We start from the raw sequence: 27,249 nt of genomic DNA on the forward strand, positions 1-27,249 counted from the left end.
TTACCCGTTACTTTTATTCAACCATGTATAAGTTTTGCCTTATGACAAACTATCACATGTTTTTATATGAGAAACTAGATCTAGTCTATCACATGTTTTTTAGGAGTTTATTTATATAAGAAAAAAATGTAAGTCAATACAACATACCGGTAGATCTACTTGCAATAAAGAATGTACATAATTATTAGAAAAAAGAAATATGATTCGATACCATATAAAGTGCTTAAATACTAATACAAAGTTGATATAAACCGAACATAATTACAGCGTGATTGTATTAATTAGTATCAGAATTGATATCAAAATAGTGATATATACGGATATATATACTTCAAAACAAAATGTATAAATACACATCAACAAATTATGGAAATATGTAATTGGCGTTGTCTCAAACGTTAACAACAATGCCCACGAATAACTTCAGTTGTTATTTTTACATTTGCTCAGCAATATTTAACAGTTATTCTTCTTGAACTCAATACCAGTATACACGTCTATTTGTTCTAGCGAACAATAATCCGTGCGATGTCTCTTCTGTGGCTTTCCGGTCTACACCGCTACCATGCATATTTCAGACCATTTTTACACACGTGATCATTTCCGACACAATGATACTGGTACTCATTTACAGATGTGCCTCTGCCCATTCGAAATCCTGAAAAAAAATATTTTGACAGAAAATTCAAACAACATTTTTTTATGAACTATCAACAATTCAGGTAATTTTGTCGATTATGTCATGCGCTTAGCAAACGCAGAAGTCATCCTCGCGACCTATTTACTATATCGTTTATGCCACAGGTGGTTAGCGTGTGGCTATGATATTAATTAGTGAAAGCATCATTATGAATGAAAAATAATCATATTATAACGAAAAATCAACTTTTCTAAAAAAATCACTTTCAAATATATATATTTCGTTATAATATGATTATTTATCATTCAAAATGATTATTTCTATAATTATTATCATAGCCACACATTAACCACCTGTGGTTTATGCACAATCAGTTGCTGTGGTTGTTTTATGTTTTTATTGTCTTATTCTTTTTTCAAAAGCATTTGCTGATGTGCTCATTTTCTTCGTTATTATACGCAAAATGGTTTCGGTAAATTACACTTTTGATGACCTTTGATAAACTTACATCAATTCGTCCCAATATGGTTTCGTACCTGATCATTTTCGAAGAGAAGGGACACCACGTTAGTGACTTCGCCGTCCAACGTGTACAGGAAGAAGCGAACGAGGCCACAAGCTGGAGAATAAAGAAACATTGAACATGAATAACACAAGTTCATAGACTAGAGAATAGCGGAACGATTAACATGTATAGCGTTCTTTCAATTTATAGAAACGATTTAGTCATATATATGCGTTCACTCGATCAGCATACTTAATAGCAAAGAGTCTCCAGCAGCAGTTACAAAAACGATTCTCCCTTAAAGCTAATAATTATAAAGCGTGCATTCTTCAACACAGAATTACTAGTAATAGCGGTTCATTGCGTTAACTTCTTGACTAGAGATAACAAATCTCGAGATTCATTACTTCATCATAGGTATCTAATAGCAGAGATTCATTGCTTCATCACAAGTAATATTGTTAATCTAGGTCCATCACTACTCATATTTGAGATCAATAGCTTTATCACAATTTAGAACAGAGATCCACTAATATATTTGAGGAAGTGACAGAGATTCGGTTCTAAATCTCAATTAATCACTGATATTCCTTACTTTATATCTGATAGTTGCAAACATTCTTCCAAACACAAGTACATAACTATTACAACTGCAAATTTCGCTAATTACAGAAAAAAAGAAAAATACCTAAAAGGGCTACTTTCGTGTCAACTGAAGAAAATACTTATTACTGATTTGCATATTGCTTGACGTAAATGTTGATAAGTTACCTACCCTTATGAGGACAAGGTTCCTCATCATAGACAGAAGTCTCCACCCTGTGGAAGCTGTCCGGGTTGAGCATGTTCTTGACCTTCGAGGACCGGGCCACGGGTTTGAACCCACGGGGTATGCTGTACCCGCCCCAAGGATCAGAACCGCGTGACTCGAACACGTGACCCAGGGCATCGTTCAGATTGAGCGTGGTGCGTACTTATGGGAGAATACAGAATAAATAGTGTTATGATGTTGTTATTGATGACGTTTAATTAGAATTCCATTAAAAAATGCTGTTTCGCAAAAGAAACGTAAATGACATAAATGACGTATACACATAGAAACGCCGCCGCATTAGTACATGATCCAAAGTTCCTATACGAAGCTTAAAATATAGCTTTTCTTGTTAAACGCGGCTTCATTTCATATAACCAAAATGATAACAACGGATTTTGTTGTCGCCGGTAGAAAAACAAACACAATTCTATAATAACCATAATACTGACCTTTGTTATCGAGCGAGACCTCCGCGGCCCTGGTTACCATCATCTTAACATCCGGAGCCCGGCCGAGCGTTCCATTCACGGTCACCAACATCCGCTTGCCCAGCTCGTAGTCCCTAACGTGGTACATGTAAGAGCGCACCTGACCTGCCGCTAGAGCCTTGGTGTAACTGTTACGGCCGTCCATCACAGTGACGTAGACCGTCATGTTGGAGCCCTGCATAATGTTTATAAACCATAAAATTGTCAGTAAATAGAATTGTATTGCGGATTTTTTCCCATATAAAATATCAGAATCTACTCAAAATGACAATTTTTTTATAAGCGCCTCTCAGAAATGTGAACGAGGTTCAAATACTAGTTCAAGGTAAAGGCGCATGCTTGTTTGGTTGTTGACTCTGTAATTGGATTGTGGATTTACTTTGAATGTTCTGACTGACTACTCCACCGCTACCCCATAGAAATCAAAGAAAAAACCGCAACTAAAATTGTAAAACAGAAAAATGGCAATGTATGACCTAAATATAAAGTCAGCCAGTAATTGAATGGTTCATTAAACACACAGCTATTTAAGGCTGCATCTCTTTAGACCAAGTCACGTTGCCTCAGCATGGAAGTATGTGACTACACAAATACTGACACTGGCAAAGTTATTCTACTCACGCGCTCAATTAGTCCCTCCGACCCTTCCGGTACCTTCCACTGGACAAGGATGGCACCCGGTCCCACCTGACGCACGTATAGGACTCCAAGAACTGAAGCAGGGCAATTGCCATTATAGCAATCAATATCATTGTTATTATGTTTTACTGTAATTATCATACAAGTTAGTATTGTATTTTTTCTATGTTTTCATGGAAAGTAAAGATTTACATTTTTTATTCTATTTTTATTTCCTTAATTATCAATTTAAAATGACCGCATGGTATAATAAAGTTGCTTAAACGGGCAGCAAAAGGTTCACTGTGTGTAGATTTGAAGATTCATCAACTTAATAAGTCATTCTGAATATATTCCTACCATACATTTACCTTTAAGCATATATAGCTTTTAAATGGATGCTGTCAAACGAAGAATTTATTAAAGCAATAAACAAAAACATATCGAATTATAAATTTATAGAAATAAAAAAAATAATATTAGCAAAATGAAATGTCTTACGGTCGAGGTCGTTAACCCATTTATGCCTAGCGTCTAGAAAAAAGGCCTTGGCAAACAGCGTAGACCCAGATGAGATTGAGACTCCGCATGATGCGGCGTCTCATCAGGGTCTGCGCTGTTTGCTTAAAGGAATTTATGTAAGAAATATTGTAAATATAGAAATCAATATACTAGACATCCCTATTTTTGGAAATAAATTGATCCAATTTAGAAGGATATGAGAGTCCACTAGGCTTAAATGGGTTAAAGAGCATGGAGAGATAAAAGAACCTTAATGCATGTTGAATTCCTTTACCGATAGCAATCTCCTCACTCATAAGAGTATCGAGGCACTCATACTGGCAACACTTTCCGGGTACGCGCGTCTGGTTTTGGCACTGCATGTTTGATGGCGCGCAGGCGATACTGCGACAGAAAGCCGCTCGACCGTCCTCGCAGATGCACGTGAGGCACGGGTCCGCCCCAGGCTGATAGTTGTCGCCTTCTCGTACCTTCTGTCCCCCGAAACCCACGCATAGGTCTGTAAAAAATGGCGTGTGATTATTAACAGGCAGTTGTTGCTTGGGTTTTTTATTAGACACTACGACATTTAAGATGGTGGATGAAGATAATGATTATGATGAAAGTAAAATATGGCCAGATATAAACCAGTAGTCTCTTTGAAAATGGATTCAAATACATAAGATATGGTCAAAACCTACCATCCAAATCATCGACATCGACCGTCTTCACCCGACCGATGTCGTCGTTATCATCAGTTTTATCATCGTCTAGACACTCATATCCACAGCATGTTTCCGGTAGGCGTCGGTAACGGGCACATGGCGGCTCATCGCAGACGGCCTCGGTGCACCTTTCCGCTACACCGCCGCGGCACACGCACGCCTCACATGGCCGCTTCCCGTCCGGCTGGAAGATGTCGCCTTCTCGAACTGTGAACCGGCCATCCTTGTCTTTGCAGAGTCCTGCGAATACGAACGACATCACATGATTAACAAAAAGTGATTTATTTTGGGACTTTTGTTTCTAAAAGACATATTTCCGTCCGGAATAATAATCAACACACCTGTGTAAATGTTGTTTTTGTGCAGATCATGCATTTGCAGGTTTTGAGAAATGTCAATATTGATTATTTAACGAAATCGTTCCACATAGATTATTTTATTTATTGCACTATACTTTGCACGGTAATTTGGATTACTGAGCAGTCTGGTTAAGTGTACAATAGTCATATCTTATTTCCGAAAATATAAAGGTTGTAATCAAAGGTTAAGAAGGCAAATTGTGAAACGACTTCCGTGAATATAAAGCCCAAATGGGCGGGGGAGGAAAGAATTGAGATCGATTGAAGGGGCAAACAGGGACAGCCGGAGACAAAAACAGGGTCAAACAGTAGCACTCTAGAAGCATGTTATTTGATTGCGTTACGCTTGATCTTTACTAACTGTAATGACCTGTGACTGCCGCTCTAATAGTTTGTATTGTTAAACGACAGCCAACGTGGATGGAGTTCAAAGGTATAGCGATTGCTTTGCTGGTGAGAGGCCCGCAAAGTTCTTGCCCAAGCATCCCCATTTTATTTGGCTGATTTACAAACATTCTGACAAATTTAACGACATATATATTATCAAGACAGATATTAGGGAAAAATATACCGTACCACCTATTCAAAAGTAACGCTTTAAAACATTTCTCATTCTACTAACCTTCCGGAACGCAATCCCCGTCGCAGCACTTTCCTTCCAACTTCCGGAACACCTGACCTAACGGGCACCTCTTTGGAACGCAGCCCACGGCGCGGCACTGAAGACCGGAAGTGCGGAAACACGTACACGAGACGCAAGGGTCAGCAGACGGCAAGGTGACTCCGTAGGGGATCAAACTTCCGTTTTCCGCTCTGCAACCTTCCTCTTGTCTCGAGATGGTTGGCTTGGGGATAACTGAACGAAAAATAACAATGTGAAATATCGAGTTGAAAAGCTTACCTATGATATTCAAAGTTAAAAAAAGAAAAAGAAAGAAGACGTTTCCGGCTGATACATGTATTTGTTATATAGATGCGAAACGCGTCAATGATTTTTCTTCGATACACGTTTGGTTAAAAACAAACAAATATGGGGACGCTTAATATTAAATTTTAAAAAAGAGAGAGAAAACACCTTTACCTTCAGGCGAGCATAAATCATGAAGACGTTAAACGTATACATGTAATCAAATCTGAGCAGCCTTAACAATTGTATGCCATCATCGGCACAAATCATCGGGGAAATATACATTGTAAAAAGAATTTTAAAAATTGGACTGAAATGCAAAATACGGTTTAGCATGGGGACACTCACATTTTTGAGACACAAAACATGTCATTAAATGTTGCCACAAATCATTAGGATACTAAATAAAAATGTGCTTTGCCTAAACACTAATTTTCCTTCAAGGCCTAAAGCATTGGGATATTAAACCTCAAATCAAATGGTCTTAATGCGTGTACCCTTGGGTCGACACTCTCCATCGCAGCACGTAACATTTGACGGATGGAACTCTTGCCCCTCGGGACACCGTTGGGGCCGACAGCCGACGGACCGGCAGCGAAGCACCGCCCCCTGAAGGGTAGAAACCAAGGTCCTGTCTTTTCATAGATGTTAATACTATTTTTTTTACAAACAGAATGTTCCGAAAAAGGTAAATGTGGTTAAAATATGGGAGTAAAATAATTTGATGACCCACAAAAGTTGTTTGTAGACATGTTTTGATCCGAGAAAGGATATATTTGCAATAAAAATTCTCAATTTGTAAAAGAAAACGTAAAACGTTATCATGCACGTTACTTTCCAATCTGAACACTTCGGACAGTGGGCTACACCACACCGTCTAGACGATCGCCCATATGGCGGAATTGTCCGAGGATTCCCGATTGGTTACTTTCATAAAATTGAAATCCGTGCCACCAAGTATCAAAACCTGCACGTGCGATTTTCTAATTACGTATTTAACCAAAGACACTATAACAGAGCTGCCAGTAGACACCCCTCCACTTATATGTGTAAAAAGAAACCGTCGGAGATGGGTGATGCTCCCCAAAGTTTTTTTTGGTCACAATATTGCACTATATATTCAGATAAAAGGAAACGTCTTAAGGGGCATAACTTTAGACAAAATAATACGATGGATGGTTTAGCAACTTAAAAATTTCAAAGGGCCATAACTCTCTAACTAAATCATCTAACCAGAACCCACAAATAACATGCGCATCTCCTCAAGGTAGTTAAGCTTCCCATAAAGCTTCATTGAATTCCAGTCAGCAGTTTGGGAGAAATAGCCCGGGCAAGAATTGCACTATATGTACAGTTAATAGAAAATGTCAAAGGGCCATAGCTCTGTGAAAAATCATCCGACCATAACCGGCTGATAATATGCACATCTCCTGTTGGTAGTGAAGCTTCCCATAAAGTTTCATTGAATTCCCGTAATAAGTTGCTGAGAAATAGCTCGGACAAGAATTGAACTATATGTAAAATGGGTAATTTCAAAGGGCCATAACTCTGTGAAAAATCATCCGACGAGAACCGACTGATCATATGCACATCTCCTCTTGGTAGTGAAGCTTCCCATAAAGTTTCATTGAATTCCAGTCAATAGTTGCTGAGAAATAGCCCGGACAAGAATTGCACTATATGTAAAGTTAATGGAAAATTTCAAAGGGCCATAACTCTGTCAAAAATCATCCGACCAGAACCGGCTGATAATATGCACATTTCCTCTTGGTAGTGAAGCTTCCCATAAAGTTTCATTGAATTCCGGTCATTAGTTGCTGAGAAATAGCCCGGACAAAAATTGTGCACGGACGGACGGACACACGCACGGACAGACGAAGCGGCGATTATATGCTCCCCCCAAAAAATTTGGGGGACCATAAAAAAATATACTTCTGTCTAACCTCTAGGCACATGCACGTCATGCACGGGTCACCGGCGCTCTGTCGCGTCTCTCCGATTTGGTAAGTCTCGCCATCAAGTTTGCATTGTTGGGGTTTTTCTGCAGTTTGAATAATTTTACGTTATTAAGATGATCAGCTAATTAGAACGCGTTCATCTCATAAGAATTTATTTCTAAGTTGCCGTATATCTATGCCCCCCTCCTTGGTTCTCTAAACTGAAGTCATAGTATATAAGGGAAATATTTTAAACATTATTATTGTAGTTTTAATGTGTGCACATATTTAACTAAAAAAAATAATTAATCATTGTTATTCATGTTATGGAAAAATAAAAGGATATGTTATTGAAAAATAAAGAGATATGTTATGGAAAAATAAAAAGAATTTCGATGTTATGGAAAAATAAAAAGATATGTTATGGAAAAATAAAATAATTTCGCTTTACTACCTCAAACACTGTCTTTAGTAAAACAACAAACAAGCAATAAACTCGCTGTATTGAGGTTGAACTCTTAAAACGGCCATAATTAATTTCACGCTTTTGATATGTGAATTATAAACGCATATCGTTTTGTTTTTTTCGTCGACGCGTGCCCTCGTGTCAAAAGTGCGTAAAGACGTGTATAATTGCGAAAATACTATTCGAGATCGCGAGATTAATCTCTGTTCAGATTTGAACTTTTCCGACCTTTGGATAAACAAGGGGAACGGAGTGAACACAGAATGCGAGGGCGCGCAATTTCGATGCTATATCGCAATATTATTTTCACGATCTCGCAACACTCGAAACTGCGAATTAACGAGTGACCTACCAATACTTACCTATCTGTATGTTGATGGTAGCCGAGGGACCATAGGCGTTCCCTCGGCTGTTGTCTGCGACGCACACGTATGTTCCGCTGTCACCGGTCTCCGCGGGACTGATCCGCAAAATACCTTAAAACGTAAGTGTATATAGGTGAAATGTTCAGCACAAACTTCCAAATACGTCGATTCAAATATCTGTACAGGTTTTTCTCCGATTCTGAATAAGCATTTTGTTTTCACAATTTCAAACCATTTAAACAGAGTTTAAAAATCAATAATAATGTATCATATAAAAGTGCATATACAAGAACACGTCAAAATTAGTAAAACTAAACATTCGGAATGTTCATCCGACTTCTGAAAGCGTGCATGCGTGACAATCACGTACCATCATCCTCGTCAATACGTTCCGAATCATCATCTAGAACTGTAGTCACGTTGTCACTTCCTGTCTTAATCCAGCGCCAATCCACACCCTCTTCCGGGGTTTCGAGCGCACATCGAAGCTCCACTGTTGCCGGTCCCTCTTGTGGTACGCCGCTCAAGCCGGAATTCCCCATTTGAGGTCTCACAAGCGGGAACCCCGATGGGAGCCCTAAAAACGAATGAATATTATTTCATCGGACTTTATAACAAAGTGTGTTTTAATAGTAAAAAAGTTTCTAAAGTAATACAGTAATCCATGTCAAAATTGGTGTAGACAAAGAAGTCAGATGAAACATGATAACACGTCTATAATATTCAGTTATTTTAGAAAGTAATAATAATCAGTTTGAGAATTTCCAACTGCCCTGACAAATATGTATCCATTTTAAACCCAGCGCATAATAAATTATTGTCAGTAAGACCGGTGTGTACACAATTCCGCGCCACCTCAACTTAAAACGATTTCAATACGTACTGTTCGGATTGACAAAGTCCAGTTTCGTTCTCTTCTCCTCCCGTTTCCCATTGCCGTACTGCACGACGCACGAGAACGCACCTTTGTGGCGCCTCGCGTCTGCTCGTGCGATCACGAGCACCGACTCATCGGCGCTGACCTGTCGCGCCTGAATCCCGTCCACCGCCGGTACGAGCGCCTTCCCTTGTCGGAGCCACGAGTGTGTGCCCGGTGCATCTGATTCGCAGGAGAAGACCACCGTGCTGCCCGCCACAACAATCTGGCTGCTCGGTTCGATCTCCACCTTGCATATCGCTGTTGCGAAAAAAAAATGTGTATGTAGTACTTTAATTAGAGGGTTAGAACCACACAATTACTAGCGCAGGTCTACTAAACAGCATCATCCTCGATAAAGTAACAGACTGAAATGCTAACTGTGCTATTGCGAATCTTCACACACACACAAACATCAGTTTTATATAATTATTTCGCGCAGTCAAAATCGGTGACACAGCCACTATAATAATTATTTGCTTTTCAGTAATGTAGGTGAGTTTACTTGTTATATTGAAAACAACATTAGTGATAAGGTAGCATATGTTGAAAGTCTTACTAATTTTGCATTGGTAATAATGATACCATTTTTTACGTAAAGCAACAATTAAAAAAATACGTACAAATAAAATTCGTTATGGAATAACGAACAAGTTAACCTAAAATATTGAATAACAATTACCTCCACGTAAAACGAAAAACACACAAACGAGAGGAGTCCATGCTTTTATTGCTAGCGCCATCTTTCCTTTGAAATATCTCTGATTTAAAATGTATATGCACAATGGCTTTGTTTACAGCAGAAACTAACGCAGCGTAAATACGAACATAAATGGTACCGCTGTAAACACCTTTGACGCTGCTTGAACCCTAAATGCTCTCTTATCAAGTGTAAACACTTAAGCTGTGGTCAAACAGAGCCGGATGGCGCACTCGAAGCTTGTCAAAAACACGCAAACAAGTCAATGTTGAACAATCGCAAGCGATTCTCTGGGTCTCTGTAGGGGTCAGACGTTGTTTGCAAAGCTCTCCGCGGGAGTGTTTATTTATGAAAGGGACAAACACACCGAAGAGGATTAAAAGGGGCAGCCGTATATTTATAGATAAGGTCATTTACGAGTCCACAGGGTTTTTGCCACTTCTTTAAAAGAATAATCACTGTGTATGTTAACAGCCCCGTATAAAGCTTCGGCAAATGTGCACATGTGGTGTATAGCTCTGACACGGCAACTTGCTGTGTGACATGAATACGAGGAAAAAATGAGGTTCGCATGCAAAAGTTATACACATTTGACCTTCAACTGTGACCTTGATCTTTGCCATTTAAGTAATTGGCATTCATGTCAAATGTATGCTTGTAAAGTTTAAAAAATAAGTATTGTTACCCCCCCCCCCCATGCTTTTCTATATTATGAAGTGGAACAAAATACAAAAATCTGACGTTTGTAGACATAGATATTATCGGCCGTTCTCGAGTATGTTTGTTTGAACTCAATATTTGTTCACAGCTAAAAACAAATAAAAAGCGCAATTAAGTAACGTCGAACTATATTGGTGAAGAAATGTTCATGTTAAAAGTTTAATAGCCGGTCGTGACATTCACTAAGCGACGAAGGGACCTTAGCCCGTTAGATGTCGGCAGACATTGCCATTGCCATATCAAAGCGCTGAAGGCACTAAAGATGTTCGCTATTGCATAATTTAACACGCAATTCATTTTTGAAAATCAATCGCAAGTTTGAAATGAACACACGCCTTTCAAATTTATAAAGTGTGTGTCATAGCGCACGGGTCGAGTTTTGTGTGCACTTTTTATCATCCTTATTATTTCATAGAAATAACTAAGACAAAATAAAAACAACATGCTTTTTGGAAGTTCTGAAAGCATATAAAGTATGATGAAAATGGTAATGATAACTTAATATAAAGAAAATGTGCAGTCACCATCATATTAACAAGTTTGCTATTTTTAATTCAATTTTGTATCAAAAAGCATTGTTTTTAAATGTGGCATTTTCAATTCGCAATGAGATTTGTAATGACCCTCGTCATGCGAAAATGGGTCTTATTCCATATGCGCCCATCATATAAATAGCCCACTCAGCTATCCTACCTTCTGGTAAGGAGAAACATAACATATTGAGTGATTTTAAAGCGAACAGCATCGCCTATGGCCTGACTGCGCAAAAGCACATGTTGGGTTTAACAAACGCTTGCCGAAACGCATAAGACCCATTTTCGCATGACGGCGCTATTGACGTGTGATTTAAATGTGTCGAAAGAAAACTGCGTTTAAATCAAATATAAACATACGATATATTTCGATAGTGAAGAAAGATACTCATAACAAGGCATATGAGGACACATATGAAGTGCTCTCCCGTAGTATATTTTTTATTTACTCACACTAATGTGTGGTTTGACAATGCTAACACACATTTCATGCGGTGATATGCATCTTACAAGTGAAAAACACAACACAATAGTTTAACTTTTGTTTAATTGTATTTAATTATTTAGATAAGTAAATTGCTAACTTTATTTCAAAGTCAGCGTATACGCCGACTACATTTTTAAAAGACATTTATTGTTATAAATATATTTAATATAATATATTAAGTTGTTTTCGGTTTTAGCGATTAAAAAGCATTTTCGATGTTGCCTATAGTATGCCTGTAGTAATTGATGAACTCATATCCAACTGTCTATGTATTGAGAACTGTGAATATAAACAAGCTTAACCTTCTACTAACCTTCTACTATTGCATTCGTATTATTATTATAAATTGTTTGTTATATTCGGGTTTAGCAATTATGAAACTTTTTTTGTCTATCGTATCGCTGAAGTTATTGTTGAACTTATGTTCAACGTTTTATAAATTGAGAATATAAATAAGCGTCAACTCTTCCCCGAATCTCTCAATTTACGACCTGTACTACGTCATTGACACTCTGGATCAGCAGACGATTTATTTCATAAATCAATCTCTGGGTTAATGGTCGCCATTTTTCGAACTACTTTCAAAAGAACAACAACAACAATAACAGTAGAAGACAAGTTTAATTGCGAAAAGTTGAAAAATTTAGTACATGTGTCACGGTTGTTGAGTGAAATAGTGTTATTTTCAACTGTGTATGAAGCATGTGAACTGGTAGTGGAATAACCGAATTGTTGGTGGGAATGGAATTTAGAAATATATCTAATAATTCATCATCGTGTAGAATTATCATCAGCATCATTTCTGTGGAACATTGCACTATTCAAAATACAAGTGTTTCATAGATATGGTGCTTTTGACATAGTTCACTAACTATCAAGACTGAAATGATTCATGCATACAGGTAAAGTACATAATTGAATTTGTGCAGAATGTTTATTTTTTACAAATTATTATTTAATTTGACCAATTTATTTAAGATTGAGTGCACTGAAACTCAAAGTCTAAAGCTTAGTAAGACACTTAAGCCAGTTTTCTGAGAAGAAACAATACTTGTTCAGAGTATAGCAGGCTCATGCGGCCTCTGGTTTATTTATTTTGCCTCGGCCTTTAACCTGGGTCGCTTTGATTTCAGTTGTTTAGCCCCCATATCAACAAGGCTCTTGACCCTATATGTAGTTATTCATATTGTTTAAAGATTTTGAGAACCCTCACTCGGTGCCAGTGGGGATAAAACAGGGACCTTCTTATAGCTAGATGAATGCATCAAATATGCCAGCAACACTTTATAATCAATAACTTTATAATTGATGATTCTGCTCATTTAACTACATTACTAATTTACCAAAACAATGTGAAACACATTTTTATGCCCCCAAAGGAGGGCATATAGTGATCGCACTGTCCGTATGCATGTGTATATGGACAAGGCCTTCCCATACACACACAAATTTTGACCCCTTTGACCTTGAACTTAGGGTCGGCGTTTAGGTTTTGAAAAATGCTCATAACTTCTATTAAAGCGTTTATCGGGGGCGTATGTCATCCTACGGAGACAGCTCTTGTTTTTGCTACTGTCCTCTGCACAAACCATGATATATCTGCATATATGCATCCAACCAAATCAGTAAAACTATTTGTCACTTAATTACAGTAAACTTATTGCATGTTAACTTTTCAACAATATATATATACATGTATATATTATTATATATAACAGATCTTGAAAAAAACACACATCAAACTTCAAATTGATTAAGTAAATTATAGGCTTTACTTGGTATTGTGACATTGACACCACTCATGCATGCGACTATACAATTATACAACTATGGAACACATTATTTATGAGAAATTCCAATACATCAACATATCGTCTCAGATTTAAGGCAGATAATCTAGTGCTTTTTTGCTGCCATTTTTACTATTACACATATTTTCATTTTATGTTATGATGCATTGATCTTGTTTCTAAATTAACCAAGCAATCATGTTAAACTTTTGAAGAAAGATGTTGTCTGATAAATATAGAAAATATAATCACTACAAAGTGAACAAAATTCAGTTGACTACTGTGACCAACAAAGATTTGCCAAAGAGCAATTCAGATCATGATTTAAATTAAATACAAGTAATATGAAAGTCTGCCTATTGGATCCCAGTTAAGACTTATTTGTCAAATCTGAACATTAATTTTCCCTTAGCCATGTAGAATTGGGGACTAAATACCATTAAGTCATGTAAAAAGGAGCAGGGTATAGCACGCTGCTATTGATCTCTTGAGCTTTCACATGAATTTTACGGGCAATTTTCATACAACAAATGATATTATATAGTGTAATGATAAAGCATTATGAGCACAAATTATATCTCTTACTAGTGGTGCAAAAATCTATTAAGTGTCATATTTCAAAAGAAAATTTATATAAAAAGGTATTATTAATTGTTAAAACGTTATAAAAGGTTAGTTCAATTCACTAAAGCATTTAATTACAAGAACAAGTGCATTTTATGTCCATTACAATACATGTAACAGTATTGGCATTGTATTTATCTGCATTTGATGTATTTAATACACTTAAAAATGCAGACAAGACACACTTCTAACAGAAACAAATGTATTTTTTTCTGCATTTTTCCAGCATTAATACTCTTCAAGTGTATTTTTTATCATCCCAAATACACTTTACCAGGAAAAAGGTATGTTAAAATGCATTTTTAGTTTGTTTTAAGTATATTTTCAAATGCATTAAGACACTCTTTTCTTTTGCAAAAAATGTTGAACAAAAACTTGAAAATATTTAATATACTAAAGTGTTGTAATAATTAAAGTTTTGTATGAGCATCAAAAACAATGTCAAATTCATACCAGTGCCTATTTAGTAGCAGTAGGCCTTATATGGTCTACTTGTGGTAGAAATAATGCATTTTGTATAATACAACATACATAAATTAAAAAATATAGCTGCCCATACAGTTCAATACAATGTTCAATTAACTACACTATGCAAAGTTGAAATATGACATCAAGCTTGGAATAATCTTTTCAATAATGAATAATATGCTGTTTTAATTTATAAGTGAAATAGACACTTGCATATAAAAACTGATTTTACATCAAAACTAAATGTTTAATTTGATTTTTAGCTCCACTGGCCAAAGGTCATGTGTCCTTCGTGCATCCATGCATAAACTTTTCCTTTAAACATCTTCTCCTAAACTACTGGTCCAATTCTGATGAAATTTCTTAGGAATGTTCCTGGGGTGAACCTCTTTCAAATTTGTTCAAATTATGCCCCTGGGGTCAAATTTGACTCTGCCCTGGGGGTCACAAAATTGAAAATTTGCTTACATAAGGCCTATTTTGTGAAAACTTTCAAAATCTCCCGTCCATAACCATTGGGCCTAGGGCTATCAAATTTGGTATGTAGAGACATCTAATAGTCCTCTACCAAATTTGTTCAAATTATACCCCTGGGGTCAAATTTGACCCTGCCCCGGGGGTCACAAAATTGAACATATGCTTATATAGGGTATATTTTGTGAAAACTTTACAAATCTTCTCGTCCATAACCATTGGGCCTAGGGCTACCAAATTTGGTATGTAGTGGCATCTTATAATCCTCTACCAAGTTTGTTCTAATTATGCCCCTGGGGTCAAGTTTGACCCTGCCCCGAGGGTCACAAAATTGAACATATGCTTATATAAGGCCTATTTTGTGAAAACTTCAAAAAAATTCTTGTCCATAACAATCCGGCCTAGGGCTATCAAATTTGGTATATAGTGACATCTAATAGTCCTCTACCAAATTTGTTCAAAATTAATCCCTAGGGTCAAATTTTACCCTGCCCCGGGGGTCACAAAATTGAACATATGCTTATATAATACCTATTTTGTGATAACTTAAAAAAAATCTTGTCCATAACCATTAGGCCTAGGGCTACACAATTTGGTATGTAGAGACATTGTATAGTCCTCTACTTAGTTTGTTCAAATTATGCCCCAGGGGTCAAATTTGACCCTGCCCCGGGGGCCACAAAATCAATTATATGCTTATATAGTGCCTATTTTGTGAACATTTTAAAACTCTTCTTGTCCTTAAAGGGGCCTTTTCACAGATTTTGGCATATTTTGAAGTTTGTCATTAAATGCTTTATATTGATAAATGTAAACATTGGATCTTAAAAGCTTCAGTAAAAAATTAAGAATAAAATTAAAAAAAGGGAAAAAGTAGCCAGTACCAGGGCTCGAACCCGTGACCCCCGGAGTCCTGGAGTAAGTCTGAAGTAAAAACGCATTAGCCTCTCGGCTATTCCGCCGAGAATACACAGTTGAAGTATTTTATACCTTATATAAGCAATCTTCATAGTTTCGTAAATTCAAACGACAACAACAGAACTCTCCAAATTATTCAATCGTTTCGCGTTGCAACGCTTTATAATTTTTAGGTTTTCAAATCGTCAAAAGATACATATAATGGCTATATTGGACTATGTTAAATGTTCAGTAATACTGTTTCCTCACAAATATCATAGCTAAAACGAAAATTTGCGAATCTGAAACAACTTTTTTCAATTTTGTCAATTTACCAAACCGTGAAAAGATCCCTTTAACCATAAGGCATAGGGCTACCAAATTTGGTATGTAGTGACATGTTATAGTTCTCTACCAAGTTTGTTCAAATTATGCCCCTTGGGTCAAATTTGACCCTGCCCGGGGTCACAAAACTGAACATACACTTATATGGGGCCTATTTTGTGAAAACTTTAAAAATCTTGTTGTCCATAACCATTGGGCCTAGGGCTACCAAATTTGGTATGTAGTGACATCTAATAAACCTCTACCAAATTTGTTCAAATAATGCCTCTGGGGTCAACTTTGACCCTGCCCCGGGGGTGGGGGGGGGGTCACAAAATTGAATAAACGCTTTTAAAGTGCCTATTTTGTGAAATCTTTAAAATCTTCTTGTCGAAAACCATTTGGACTATGGCTACCAAATTTGGTATGCAGTAACATCTTATAGTCCTCTACCAAGTTTGTTCAAATTATGCCTTTTGAGTCAAATTTGATCATGAACCGCATGTCACAAAATTGAACATTATATACGCTTATATCTTGCTTATTTTGTGAAAACTTAAAAAATATTCTTGTCCTTAACTCTAGGACCTAGGGCTACCACATTTTGTATGTAGTGAGATATAGTAGTCCTCTACAAAGTTTTCTCAAATTATGCCCCTGGGGTTAAATTTGACCCAGCCCAGAAGGTCACAAAAGTGTACATGTGCTTAAATAGGGCCTATATTTAAGTATTTGCACATGCAGAGAAATTTGTTTCAACCTTTTTTCAGCAGTGGAGCGATACAGGGCCATCATGGCCCTCTTGTTTAAATACTCAAAAAATGAAACCAGTTTCATGCTTGCATGAACACAGTTTATAAATGCTGTCAGAATTATAAAATATGTAAGTACTATAAATACAAATGCCAGGGAAAAGTGCTTTTTGTACTAAAAAATTTGAATGAATATTACAATAATACATTCTGAATACTTTAGAATGTAATAAACAGTTTTGTCTGAGAAAATCACTAAATTTTATATATTTATTCAAATTCACATTAATTATTTTTCAAAAAAACATAATTACTTCAAATCCTTTCACACAATACTGAAAAAAATGCACAGTTTCTGATTGTTATTGATTCTTTATTAATTTATACATGTACCTTTTTTTTAATCTTGATGCATCCTCAATTGCATAATGCTCTGGAGGTCACTGGTGTGATCCCCAGTGTGGGAGCATTCTTAAGAAATCTCCAAGAGACACCTAAGTACTGGTTCTAGGCCCAGGAAACGAACACAAGAGCATTTTACATACATGTACATAGTTAGTACTTTAAATTTAATCGAACTAAAAATGGGTTAAAACTAACAACTGAAACTCTTATTAATACATTTTATTTTGAATCAAGCAAATGTGCAAATTCATTAAAAATAATGAGTAAAATTTAAAAATTCTACTTTAAAGTAATCATGATATTTAATGATGATAATGATACAATTATATATTCCCTAAATGATAAAAATAAAACATGTAATGTTAATTTATGAAAAAAACGTTTTAATTTTATCAATATCATGGTAATTACAACTAGATACAGGCAATTAGATCAGAAACGTGCTTTAATTATATTAATGAACAACCCAGATATTTGTAGTGATTTATGGTCACTATTTGATTAACGTTCTATACATGACCTGTCATAAAACGTTCTATACATGACCTGTCATAAAAGGTATTTTTTAGCCAGTATTACAATCGGCAATGATAGTCTGTATTGCATACATATTCCAACGTCTATTATCGATTCGCTTCCTCAAACTGAACAAATATTTAATGTTTACATCGCGAAACGTAATGCATCCAGTTTCACTTTCGGTTTGGTTGGTTTTGTAAACACCGTAATTTCATCTTAAAAATTGGATGATAGGGTGATTAAATAATAATGGAAAAGTAAATCGCTTGGATAATAGGTCAAAATGCAACACAAATGAACGTTAATAGTGCTTTTAATATCAAAGTTTCGGTAAAAAGTTTGGCGCTAGTTCAACGCGCATCGTATATAGCCTCATAACAATAGACTGACAACCTTTTGGGTAGTAAAGTAGTAATACAAGGCAATATGGCGACCGTTAGCCACGAGGCCTATCTTACGGAGGAATCCGAGATAGCCGATGTATCACGATTGCGTCATTGAGTTGTATGCGAGAGCGTAACCTATTGCGTTGTTATAACCAGTAAACTTTCCTTTGTTTATCGACAGGCGCATCTATTAATAGCCTCATATCATGAATGCCAAAACACCCGCGAAAAAGAACTACGTGACCAAATAGGACGCAAAACGCAAATACCATGCGACTACGACTTTTATTATGTAAGAACGCTCCGCAATTTCTTTGAAGCCGGAGCCTTGTGATTGCTATTACGTAAATAATTGACCTCTAACTGAAGTAAGCAAAGGAAACGCAGCACCTAATTGACCCATTCCTTCTATGTGCGAAGGCAGATTGAATTTTACTAATGTATGGTTTGCCTATTATAACACACATTATAATGCGGTAAAAATGCGACTAACAAGTAAAAAACACTAAAATTAAACTTTTGTTTTGAATTAAGTTATTTAGAAAACAAAATTCCAAACCTTATTTCAAAACAGCAAGACTACATTTTTTAGAGAATATTATTGTTATATTTAAATGTTTTTTAAACAGTTTCAGCGATAATGAAACATTTTTTTTATGTTGTCTATCGTATCCCTGTAATAATTGTTGAACTCGTGGTCAACGTATTATTAATTGAGACCTGTGAATATAAACAAGCGTAACCTTATACTATTGCGTTATTCTCACACGGACTCCCCTTTGTTTATCGCCAGCCTCAGATTTATGAATGAGCTGAGCGAAAATACTACGTCACGCACACGCAGCAGAAAGTGGACTATTTTAATCATTCATAAACAATCTCCTCCGCGACACGTACAATACGATCATTGTTTATTGATTCTTTTCTATAAAACACCGTTCGAAAATATTGAATGTAACACGATATAAATATAATGTTTCCATTTGTGAATACACATAATTGGAGTACTCAAACCTCTTGCATAAATTATACAACTCTTTCTTGCGCGGATACGCAAGCGGGTATTGGGTTAATCATACCTAGGCCGTATCGACCTGAATTTCACACTAAGCACTTTAGACGGTCGCTAAAGCGACCATCTAAAAACCAGTTCAGTCGTCAACACAATCGTAATTGGCACATAACATTACATTCATTGAAAATTGTTTGTACATCGAGGGCATGCATTTTGAAAACTATTTTCGAATAATCGCATGATTGATAATAACTTCTTTGTAACTTATAGTTTTACAATATACTGATTTTTTTTGTATTTAGTACTTTAGTCGTCAGGGTATTGAACTGTTTGCAGCTTATAGAACTATATCAGCAGTGTATTGATATAAGTCACCAAGGCTCTTAACAAAATGTGAAAGGCAGTCCAAGAGACAGCTATATATTCATTGGTAGATTTTAACCTTGAAGTGATGACCTTGATTTTTACCCAGTTTTTCTGACATATGCCTTCTGCATATTGTCTCAATGACTTAAATAGAATGGGCAAGTGTAATGATAATGCTTAAATGACTTAAGAACATATGGTTGGAAAAAAAGCTAAAACTTCTGACTTTGACCTTGAGCCACAATGACCGACTCATACCTTCTGCATGGACTCAACGACCTAAAGATTGAAGCAAAGTGTCTTAAAAACCGTTCAATAAATAAACAAGATATGGACCAAACACAAAAATAGACTAAAACCTTTGACCTTGATGTACAACATTGAACTTGAGCTGGCATTACTGACCTATGCCTTCTGCACATTGTCTCAATGACCATATACTTTGATGAAACTTTCATAAAAAATCCTTTAAAAAGTCCAAGAGATAGGGAGCGAACACAAAAATTGAGGCTCAAACCTTCTTATTGAGGTATGACCTTGCGCTTGCGCCAGCAAGACTGACTCATGCCTTTTGCACATCGTCTGCATCTTTACATTTGAGCCAAATTTCAAAGAATATCCTTTGAAGGGTAAAAGCAATCTGGAGCTTACATAAATATGGAGGCTCAAACCTTTTACCTTTAATACAACCTTAACCTTCAGCCGGCTAGACTGACTTGCCCTTTGCATTATGTTTCATTGCCCAAAAGATTTCAGGCACGTTTCATGTAAATGGGTATGAAGTAGACTTAAGTGTGCCCTACTACTGATGGGCTAATTGACTGTTGGAGGAAGGGCATTCTTTTAATCTCTTAACCGCTTTGCTGTGGCGGGTTAAAAGAAGATAGCATAGTACATTAATGTAAAGATGGCAAGGCAAGCAACATGTACCATTCACCCATTTATGCCTAGTGGACTCTCTCATTCTTCTAAATTGGATCAATTCATTTCCAAAATTAGGGATATCTAGTATATTTATTTCTATATTTAGAATATTTCTTACAGATATTATTTTAGCAAACAGCACAGACCCTGATGAGACACCGCATGCGGCGTCTCATCTGGGTCTAAGCTGTTTGCCAAGGCCTTTTTTCTAGACGCTTGGCATAAATGGGTTAAATACTTGACCAAGAGACACAAGTAATTAATGGTAAGCAATTAAAAAACAGAGATATTGCACTAGGAAACCAGGAAATACAACACTGTACAACACAACATATACACATATATATTTTAATATAAATTCATTTATATTTACAAAGTCAATAAATAATAATTTTTTACATCGGTTTTTATATACATAAATTGTATGCGTAAATTTCTGCACATCTATATCAAGGAATTATTTCTCAATTTTTCAATGCTAACATATATTTTGTTGGAAACATCAATTATTACCTTTTTAATAATGCCAAAATCTGCTTAAACAAGAATTTAAACGGTCCAGCCTTAACCACAATGTGCATACTTTGCTGTAAACAAATGATATAAAGCGATAACATTGGACGGATTTTCTATTGCATTAAAGCTGCTGGTCACAGATGATGAAAACTACAACCATTTTGGGTTGAATTGAATGAAAACATATTACTACTGAGTACATCTGACTTAAAGAGCATCACTTACAGAAAATCCAAAGTTCCAAACTCCATTGTTTAGTACATTCTGTGCATTCTTTAATGTAAATTTAAAGACTCTTTAGAAGCTCTCCAGTAATTCATACTGAATCTGTTGCTGTTGTAAAACTATCACGTATACAAAACTTACCAGCTCATGCTTACAACTGATTGGTTCAAAATTAAAAGCTATTGAAGCTGTGAATGTTTTTTTCGCACTATCAAAGATACTCCTCAGACATTTGTCAATGATAATCAATTATTGTCAATATATATACATACAAAATGAAAATAAAGTAGTTCCAACATTAAAAATTAAACACTGATTTGAATAAGTTACAGAAATTAAACATGGCATAGATCCAAAAAAATATACATAAACACAACACAAATTTGCAAAACTTTTTCCATGAGGGCTGTCCAAAAAACGCCATTTAGTCCACATTTATAGGTATTTTTATGAAACTACTAAATAATTGTTTAATTGACTGAATTTTATGAGTATCATAATTCAGAGATTGCCCACAGGATTTTGGGCATCTATTATGTTTGCCTCACCATCTGTGATGAAGCAGCTTTAATGCTCAAAATACTACCTGATAACCATTATATCTGAAATGCCTGAACATGTGTTTACATGTAAATGTTTGATAATAGAGATTCTCTACAATTCACGACCAATAATCAAATTTGCTAAATAAAAATAATTGGAAATAGCAGAAAAATCAATTATTTCAATACAACCACAAATCTCCCTGAATCAACATACATTGGGTGCCTGTGCAGACACAAGATGATCAGAAATTCAAATAGAAAGATATCTTTGGCACATCACCATACAAGTGCATGTATTTACATGTACCAGCAAAATTTATTTACTCAAACCACTAAAATCACAAACGACTTTAAAGCTTCAAAGTTAAGCTTTATGTACTAGCCTCATTGACAAACATTGACAGATCCATAAATTAATGTAAACAAATGTCATGATGTACATATTCTAAAATCACAGGCAAATTCCATATTGAAATTGTTAACAGGGAACCTAAAAATGGCATGCCAAAACAGCAATTTTTTTTGCATATTAATGATTGCCCGGGGAAGGGGGGGGGGGGGGGGGTGGGGGGGGTGGGGAGGGGCAAATCACAATCATCATTGTTTATATGTAAATAAACAACATATTTTTGTTCTGATGACGTCTCATGGTTAACTTTGTCAGAATTTAAATTTGCTGATAATTAACAAATGAATGATGATTAGGCAAAATATTTGAGTCTGGCTCTGGGAAAATTGGACTCAATGCATGTGTGTAAAGTGTAGTCACGGCTCAGCCTGTGCAGTCCACACAGGCTAGTAAGGGACAACACTTTCTGCCTTAACTGGATTTTCTCTCTGAAGCAACTTCTTTTAAACAAAAAATACCATAAAAGCAGAATGTGTTGTCCCTGACAATAATGTGTTGTCCATTGTTGACTGGCATATCAATTTACGTGCATGCATACCCCCCTTTGTTTCTACCGAAAGCGGCTCATTTGTCTAAATCAGCTAGTCAATCCTGTCAAGATAAATACATGTCATACCCAATAGTCATACAACTTTAATTACTTAACCATGGAAACAAAACACACATGACAGACAATTAAAAATATGAAACAATATCACAGAATTGCTTAAAATCTTGGTAAGATAATCAGAGAATAAAAAATAAGTTTAAGCTGGACAGATTCAAACTCCCTACTTCAAATTACCCATGTCTAAACATACAAGCGCATTTTTAACTTCAGCCCTATCAAAAATAATAATTGAATTTTATTGTTAAGGAATCTTTAAAGGGCTTATCCTCAAATTTCCATATTAAACACTTTACATAGATACATAAACATGTTTTTTAAATAGATTTTAAAAAATCATATTACTAAAAAATGGGTAAGATCTTATGGTTAAACAGTTGATATCTGTTGTAAACTAGCATGCCTAAGCCTATTTGTTTTATAATAAAACTACAAACAAACTTACTAATATCATTCTACAAACTTCCAAGAGGTCCTAAGAGAATTTATTTCCCAAACAAAAATTGTAAATTGTAATTTTCTGAGAAAATTATCTACCGCATGAAGAAATTTATAAGCCTTAGAAAAACATTTTCATCTGATAGTTTTAAAGTCTCTATAACGCTCAAAATCAACAAAATTTTGTAAAGTATTTCGTAAAAAAAAGTTTACACCTAAACAATCAGTGTGTCATATAGCTATAGCCACAATTTCAACACTAGATGTGGTATGATTACATAGATTTTTGTAGATACAAAATGCTCATTTTTATTTATTTGTGACCACAATTAATTTCATTTGAATTTCCTGCGAATATATCTATTCAAACGACACACAAACACCATGTTAGTGTTCATGTGTCTAATGACTAGATATCGTTGCGGAAAATTAAAATGGAAAAACAACGAGCATTTTGTATCTGCAAACATCTATTTGACCAGACCACATCTGGCTTGAAATTTCGGCAATTGCCATAAGGAACACTGGTTTTTAATTGGTTATGTTTATTTTAAGAAATATTGTACGAAATTGTCGTTGATTTTGAGTAGTAATGTTACTTAAAATAATTAAGCTTGAATGCATCATGTTCTCATCTCCTCTCAACACATTTTACTGTGCTTTAGAATAAAACATTTCCTCTTTTAAAAATCTTCAGTTTTTCTCTTTGTCCAACACTGTTTACTAGGCTTTAGATTCAGTATTTTCATCTTCGTTGATTCGAACCTTCTGTGCCGCTTTTCGTGGAGGTTTCTTGGTTGTTCCTGTGGTGCCACTCAAACTTGCCCCAGACGCGGCACTATCCTGGGAATTACGCTTTTTCCGTCTTCGACTGAAAAGTAAATGTTGTTCCATGTGGAATTTAATGCAATATGGAAGTTATTCGTAACTTTGGGTTATATTTGTTAAACTACCAAATACTTACCTTTTCATCCTTAGAGAACACATTAAATGTTGTGTTTGATATTTGTCTGCTATTTATTTCCCCAATGTCAAAGAGAATTTTTACATATGATTTTCATCAAAATTTGGTTCCAGCACTGAAAGAGTTAAATGTTGTGTTTGATATATGTCTGCTATTTATTTCCCCAATGTCAAAGAGAATTTTTACATATGATTTTCATCCTCCTTAACTCATTTATGCCTAGTGGACTCTCCCATCCTTTTAAATTGGATCAATTTATTTCCAAAATTAGGGATGTCTAGTATATTTATTTCTATACTTAGAATATTTCTACAGAAATTCCTTTAAGCAAACAGCGCAGACCTTGATGAGATGCCGCATCATGCAGTGTCTCATCTGGGTCTACGCTGTTTGCCACAGCCTTTTTTCTAGACGCTTGGCATAAATGGGTTAAATTTAGCTTTGGTTTTATAAGCAAATTATACGTATATATAATATCCTATGCAAGTAATAAACTTAGCTTATGAATATGCAAATTAAAAAAATGTTCAATTTGGGCAATAACATAACATTTTACTTAAAAAGTTAAATAAATGTAAAGTAGGGAAAAATGTCAGTAACATTATTTTAAAAATCGTTATAAAACCGTCTTTAGGGCACAGTAGTTGGGGGGACAATAATTTTTTTATAGAAAATTTCAAAGGGCCATAACTCTGTGAAAAATCATCCAACCAGAACCCGCTGATAATATGCAAATCTCCTCTTGGTAGTGAAGCTTCCCATAAAGTTTCATTAAATTCTGGTCATTAGTTGCTGTGAAATAGCCCGGACAAAAATTGTGCACGGACGGACACACGGACAGACGAAGTGGAGACTATATGCTCCCCCCAAAATAAATTTTGGGGGAGCATAATAAACTGACTATCAGCATTCTACCCTGCTCATTTCCCAAGCCCCTTCCCCCTGGTATAATTAATATTAAAATATCAACTAATTAATATAGAAATTAACAAGATGCGTTTGTGAAACACAATGTCCCCCTATATGACGTTTGACCTTGAAGGATGGCCTTGACCTTGACCCTTCACCACTCAAAATGTGCAGCTCCATGAGATACACCTGCATTTCAAATATAAAATTGCTAGCTTCAATATTGAAGAAGTGAAATTACATGAGCAATTTTGACCCATATATTTGACCTTGAAGGATGACCTTGACCTTTCACCACTCAAAATGTGCAGCTCCATGAGATACACATGCATGCCAAATATCAAGTTGCTATCTTCAATATTGCAAAAGTATTCATAAAATAAGCGATTTGGGCCACATATATTTGACCTCTGACCTTGAAGGATGACCTTTACCTTGACCTTTCACCAATAAAAATGTGCAGCTCCATGAGATACACATGCATGCCAAATATCAAGTTGCTATCTTCAATATTATAAAAGTATTCATAAAATAAGCGATTTGGGTCACATATATTTGACCTCTGACCTTGAAGGATGACCTTGACCTTGGCCTTTCACCACTCAAAATGTGCAGCTCCATGAGATACACATGCATGCCAAATATCAAGTATCTATCTTCAATATTGCAAAAGTATTCATAAAATGAGCGATTTTGGCCACATATATTTGACCTCTGACCTTGAAGGATGACCTTGACCTTTCACCACTCAAAATGTGCAGCTCCATGAGATACACATGCATGCCAAATATCAAGTTGCTATATTCAATATAGCAAAAGTTATTGCAAAATGTTAAAGTTGGCGCAAACAGACCAACCAACAGACCAACCAACAGACCAACCAACCAACCAACAGACAGGGCAAAAACAATATGTCCCCCACTACTATAGTGGGGGACATAAAAAATGTTTTTAAACATTAAGTAGCAAATGAAAAGAATATGCTTAAAAACCTAATAATAACTGTTAACCGTTCACAATTCCCATTTTAGCAGCACGTTGTACAATTTTGTTATTCTTGATAATTTTCTCAGCTCTGTGAAAAAGGGGTTTAATGCATAACGCAGTCTGCACAGGCTCAGCAGGGACGACACTTTCCGCCTAAACTTGATTTTTGCTAAACAGAGACTTTCTGAAAATGAACAATACCATTAAAGTGGAAAGTGTCGTCCCTGATTAACCTGTGCAGACTACACAGGCTTATCTGGGACAACACTTTATGCACATGAATTAAACCGCTTTTTCACAGAGCAAGGCTCATATAATCATGATTTTCTTTACTGCACAACCCCTTTAAAGCAGAACCCTATTAGTTTTCTTGTACTTCTATATCTCTCCCTAGACCACACATGTCCCCAGATTTCTGCTGACTCACCTTCTGCTGGACTCCAGCAAGTCGTCCTCCGATTCCTCGTTCCCGGACACAAACTTGAGCTCCCCGGACTTGGTGCGGACTGCAGTCAACTGCTTGGTGTCCGTATCAGAATCATCCGGAGTCATCTGTCTCCTGCCAACCTCCTGCAGCTCTGCAGTCAAAACAAAATCCCTGATGCAAACATTTTGTTTATGAACATTTACATATCAACATAGTAAATCTCCTCATATAATCTGTTTTATGGGGTTTTATGGTGAAAATGTTGTTGCCAAATAAAGTTTAAACAGCCAAATGAACTCATTGGTAGCCATTTGCTTACTTGTTGAATGGCAGAGTAAGGCCTGATAGTAACAATCTGAACTCATAGTTACTGGTCATGTTGGTCTCAAAATGTAGTACTAATATGTATTTTAACCCTTTATCACTTAGATACGTATTTTGCTACACTTGTAGTCCCTTAGAAAGTTATATTTAATTTAAAACCTTTTTTACTAGATTAAAGTTTTTAAGGCTTCATTTCCAACTCTTAGATACTGATGAGCAGCAAACAGCATAAAACCTGAACAGACAGTGTGTTACTCGCAGGCTGTTCTGGTT

At 35.9% G+C, this 27,249-nt stretch overlaps 3 protein-coding genes across 9 annotated transcripts in view; all 3 read right to left on the reverse strand.

Moving 5' to 3' along the window:
- LOC127862219 (uncharacterized) overlaps positions 1-22,461 on the reverse strand; it is a 57,303-nt gene extending 34,842 nt beyond the window's left edge. Inside the window, exon 1 of the transcript XR_008040501.1 lies at positions 21,139-22,461. The gene's annotated coding sequence lies outside the window, so the exon portion shown is untranslated. The remainder of the gene's footprint in view (positions 1-21,138) is intronic.
- Positions 94-18,402, reverse strand: LOC127862217 (uncharacterized). 4 transcript variants are annotated; one of them, XM_052401231.1, is made up of 14 exons: positions 18,083-18,402; positions 9,209-9,502; positions 8,696-8,902; positions 8,323-8,436; positions 7,501-7,598; positions 6,055-6,166; positions 5,273-5,506; positions 4,268-4,531; positions 3,862-4,086; positions 3,069-3,160; positions 2,409-2,622; positions 1,921-2,118; positions 1,177-1,259; positions 94-658 (listed from the first exon to the last, which is right to left on the reverse strand). In XM_052401231.1, exons 1-14 carry the CDS (start codon positions 18,099-18,101, stop codon positions 629-631), a joined length of 2,184 nt encoding a protein of 727 aa, XP_052257191.1. In that variant the 5' UTR covers positions 18,102-18,402; the 3' UTR covers positions 94-628. The 4 variants fall into 4 exon arrangements, with proteins under 4 accessions (XP_052257191.1, XP_052257190.1, XP_052257192.1 ...); XM_052401230.1 differs by having other exon boundaries at positions 17,995-18,402; XM_052401232.1 differs by having other exon boundaries at positions 17,962-18,401.
- Positions 22,462-22,483: 22 nt separating the features above from the next.
- LOC127862221 (jouberin-like) overlaps positions 22,484-27,249 on the reverse strand; it is a 51,629-nt gene continuing 46,863 nt past the window's right edge. For all 4 annotated transcript variants that reach the window (XM_052401249.1, XM_052401247.1, XM_052401248.1 and 1 more), the window contains 2 exons: positions 26,653-26,803; positions 22,484-24,236 (listed from right to left, as the gene is read on the reverse strand). In XM_052401249.1, the coding sequence (XP_052257209.1) occupies positions 24,089-24,236; positions 26,653-26,803 (299 nt within the window). In that variant the 3' untranslated portion in view covers positions 22,484-24,088. The remainder of the gene's footprint in view (positions 24,237-26,652; positions 26,804-27,249) is intronic.

Source organism: Dreissena polymorpha, chromosome 16 (genome assembly GCF_020536995.1).
Source record: "Dreissena polymorpha isolate Duluth1 chromosome 16, UMN_Dpol_1.0, whole genome shotgun sequence".
Lineage (NCBI taxonomy): Eukaryota > Metazoa > Mollusca > Bivalvia > Myida > Dreissenidae > Dreissena > Dreissena polymorpha.

What these genes read in the sequence shown, in the direction of transcription:
- LOC127862217 (XM_052401229.1), bottom strand. Translation starts at nt 9,984, where the DNA reads ATGGCGCTAGCAATAAAAGCATGGACTCCTCTCGTTTGTGTGTTTTTC. An exon ending in TGGAGAGTGTCGACCCAAGG is followed by an intron (nt 5,507 to 6,054) that starts GTACACGCATTA and finishes TTTTTCGTTCAG; the next exon opens with TTATCCCCAAGCCAACCATC. An exon ending in GGAACCTTGTCCTCATAAGG is followed by an intron (nt 1,260 to 1,920) that starts GTAGGTAACTTA and finishes TTTATTCTCCAG; the next exon opens with CTTGTGGCCTCGTTCGCTTC.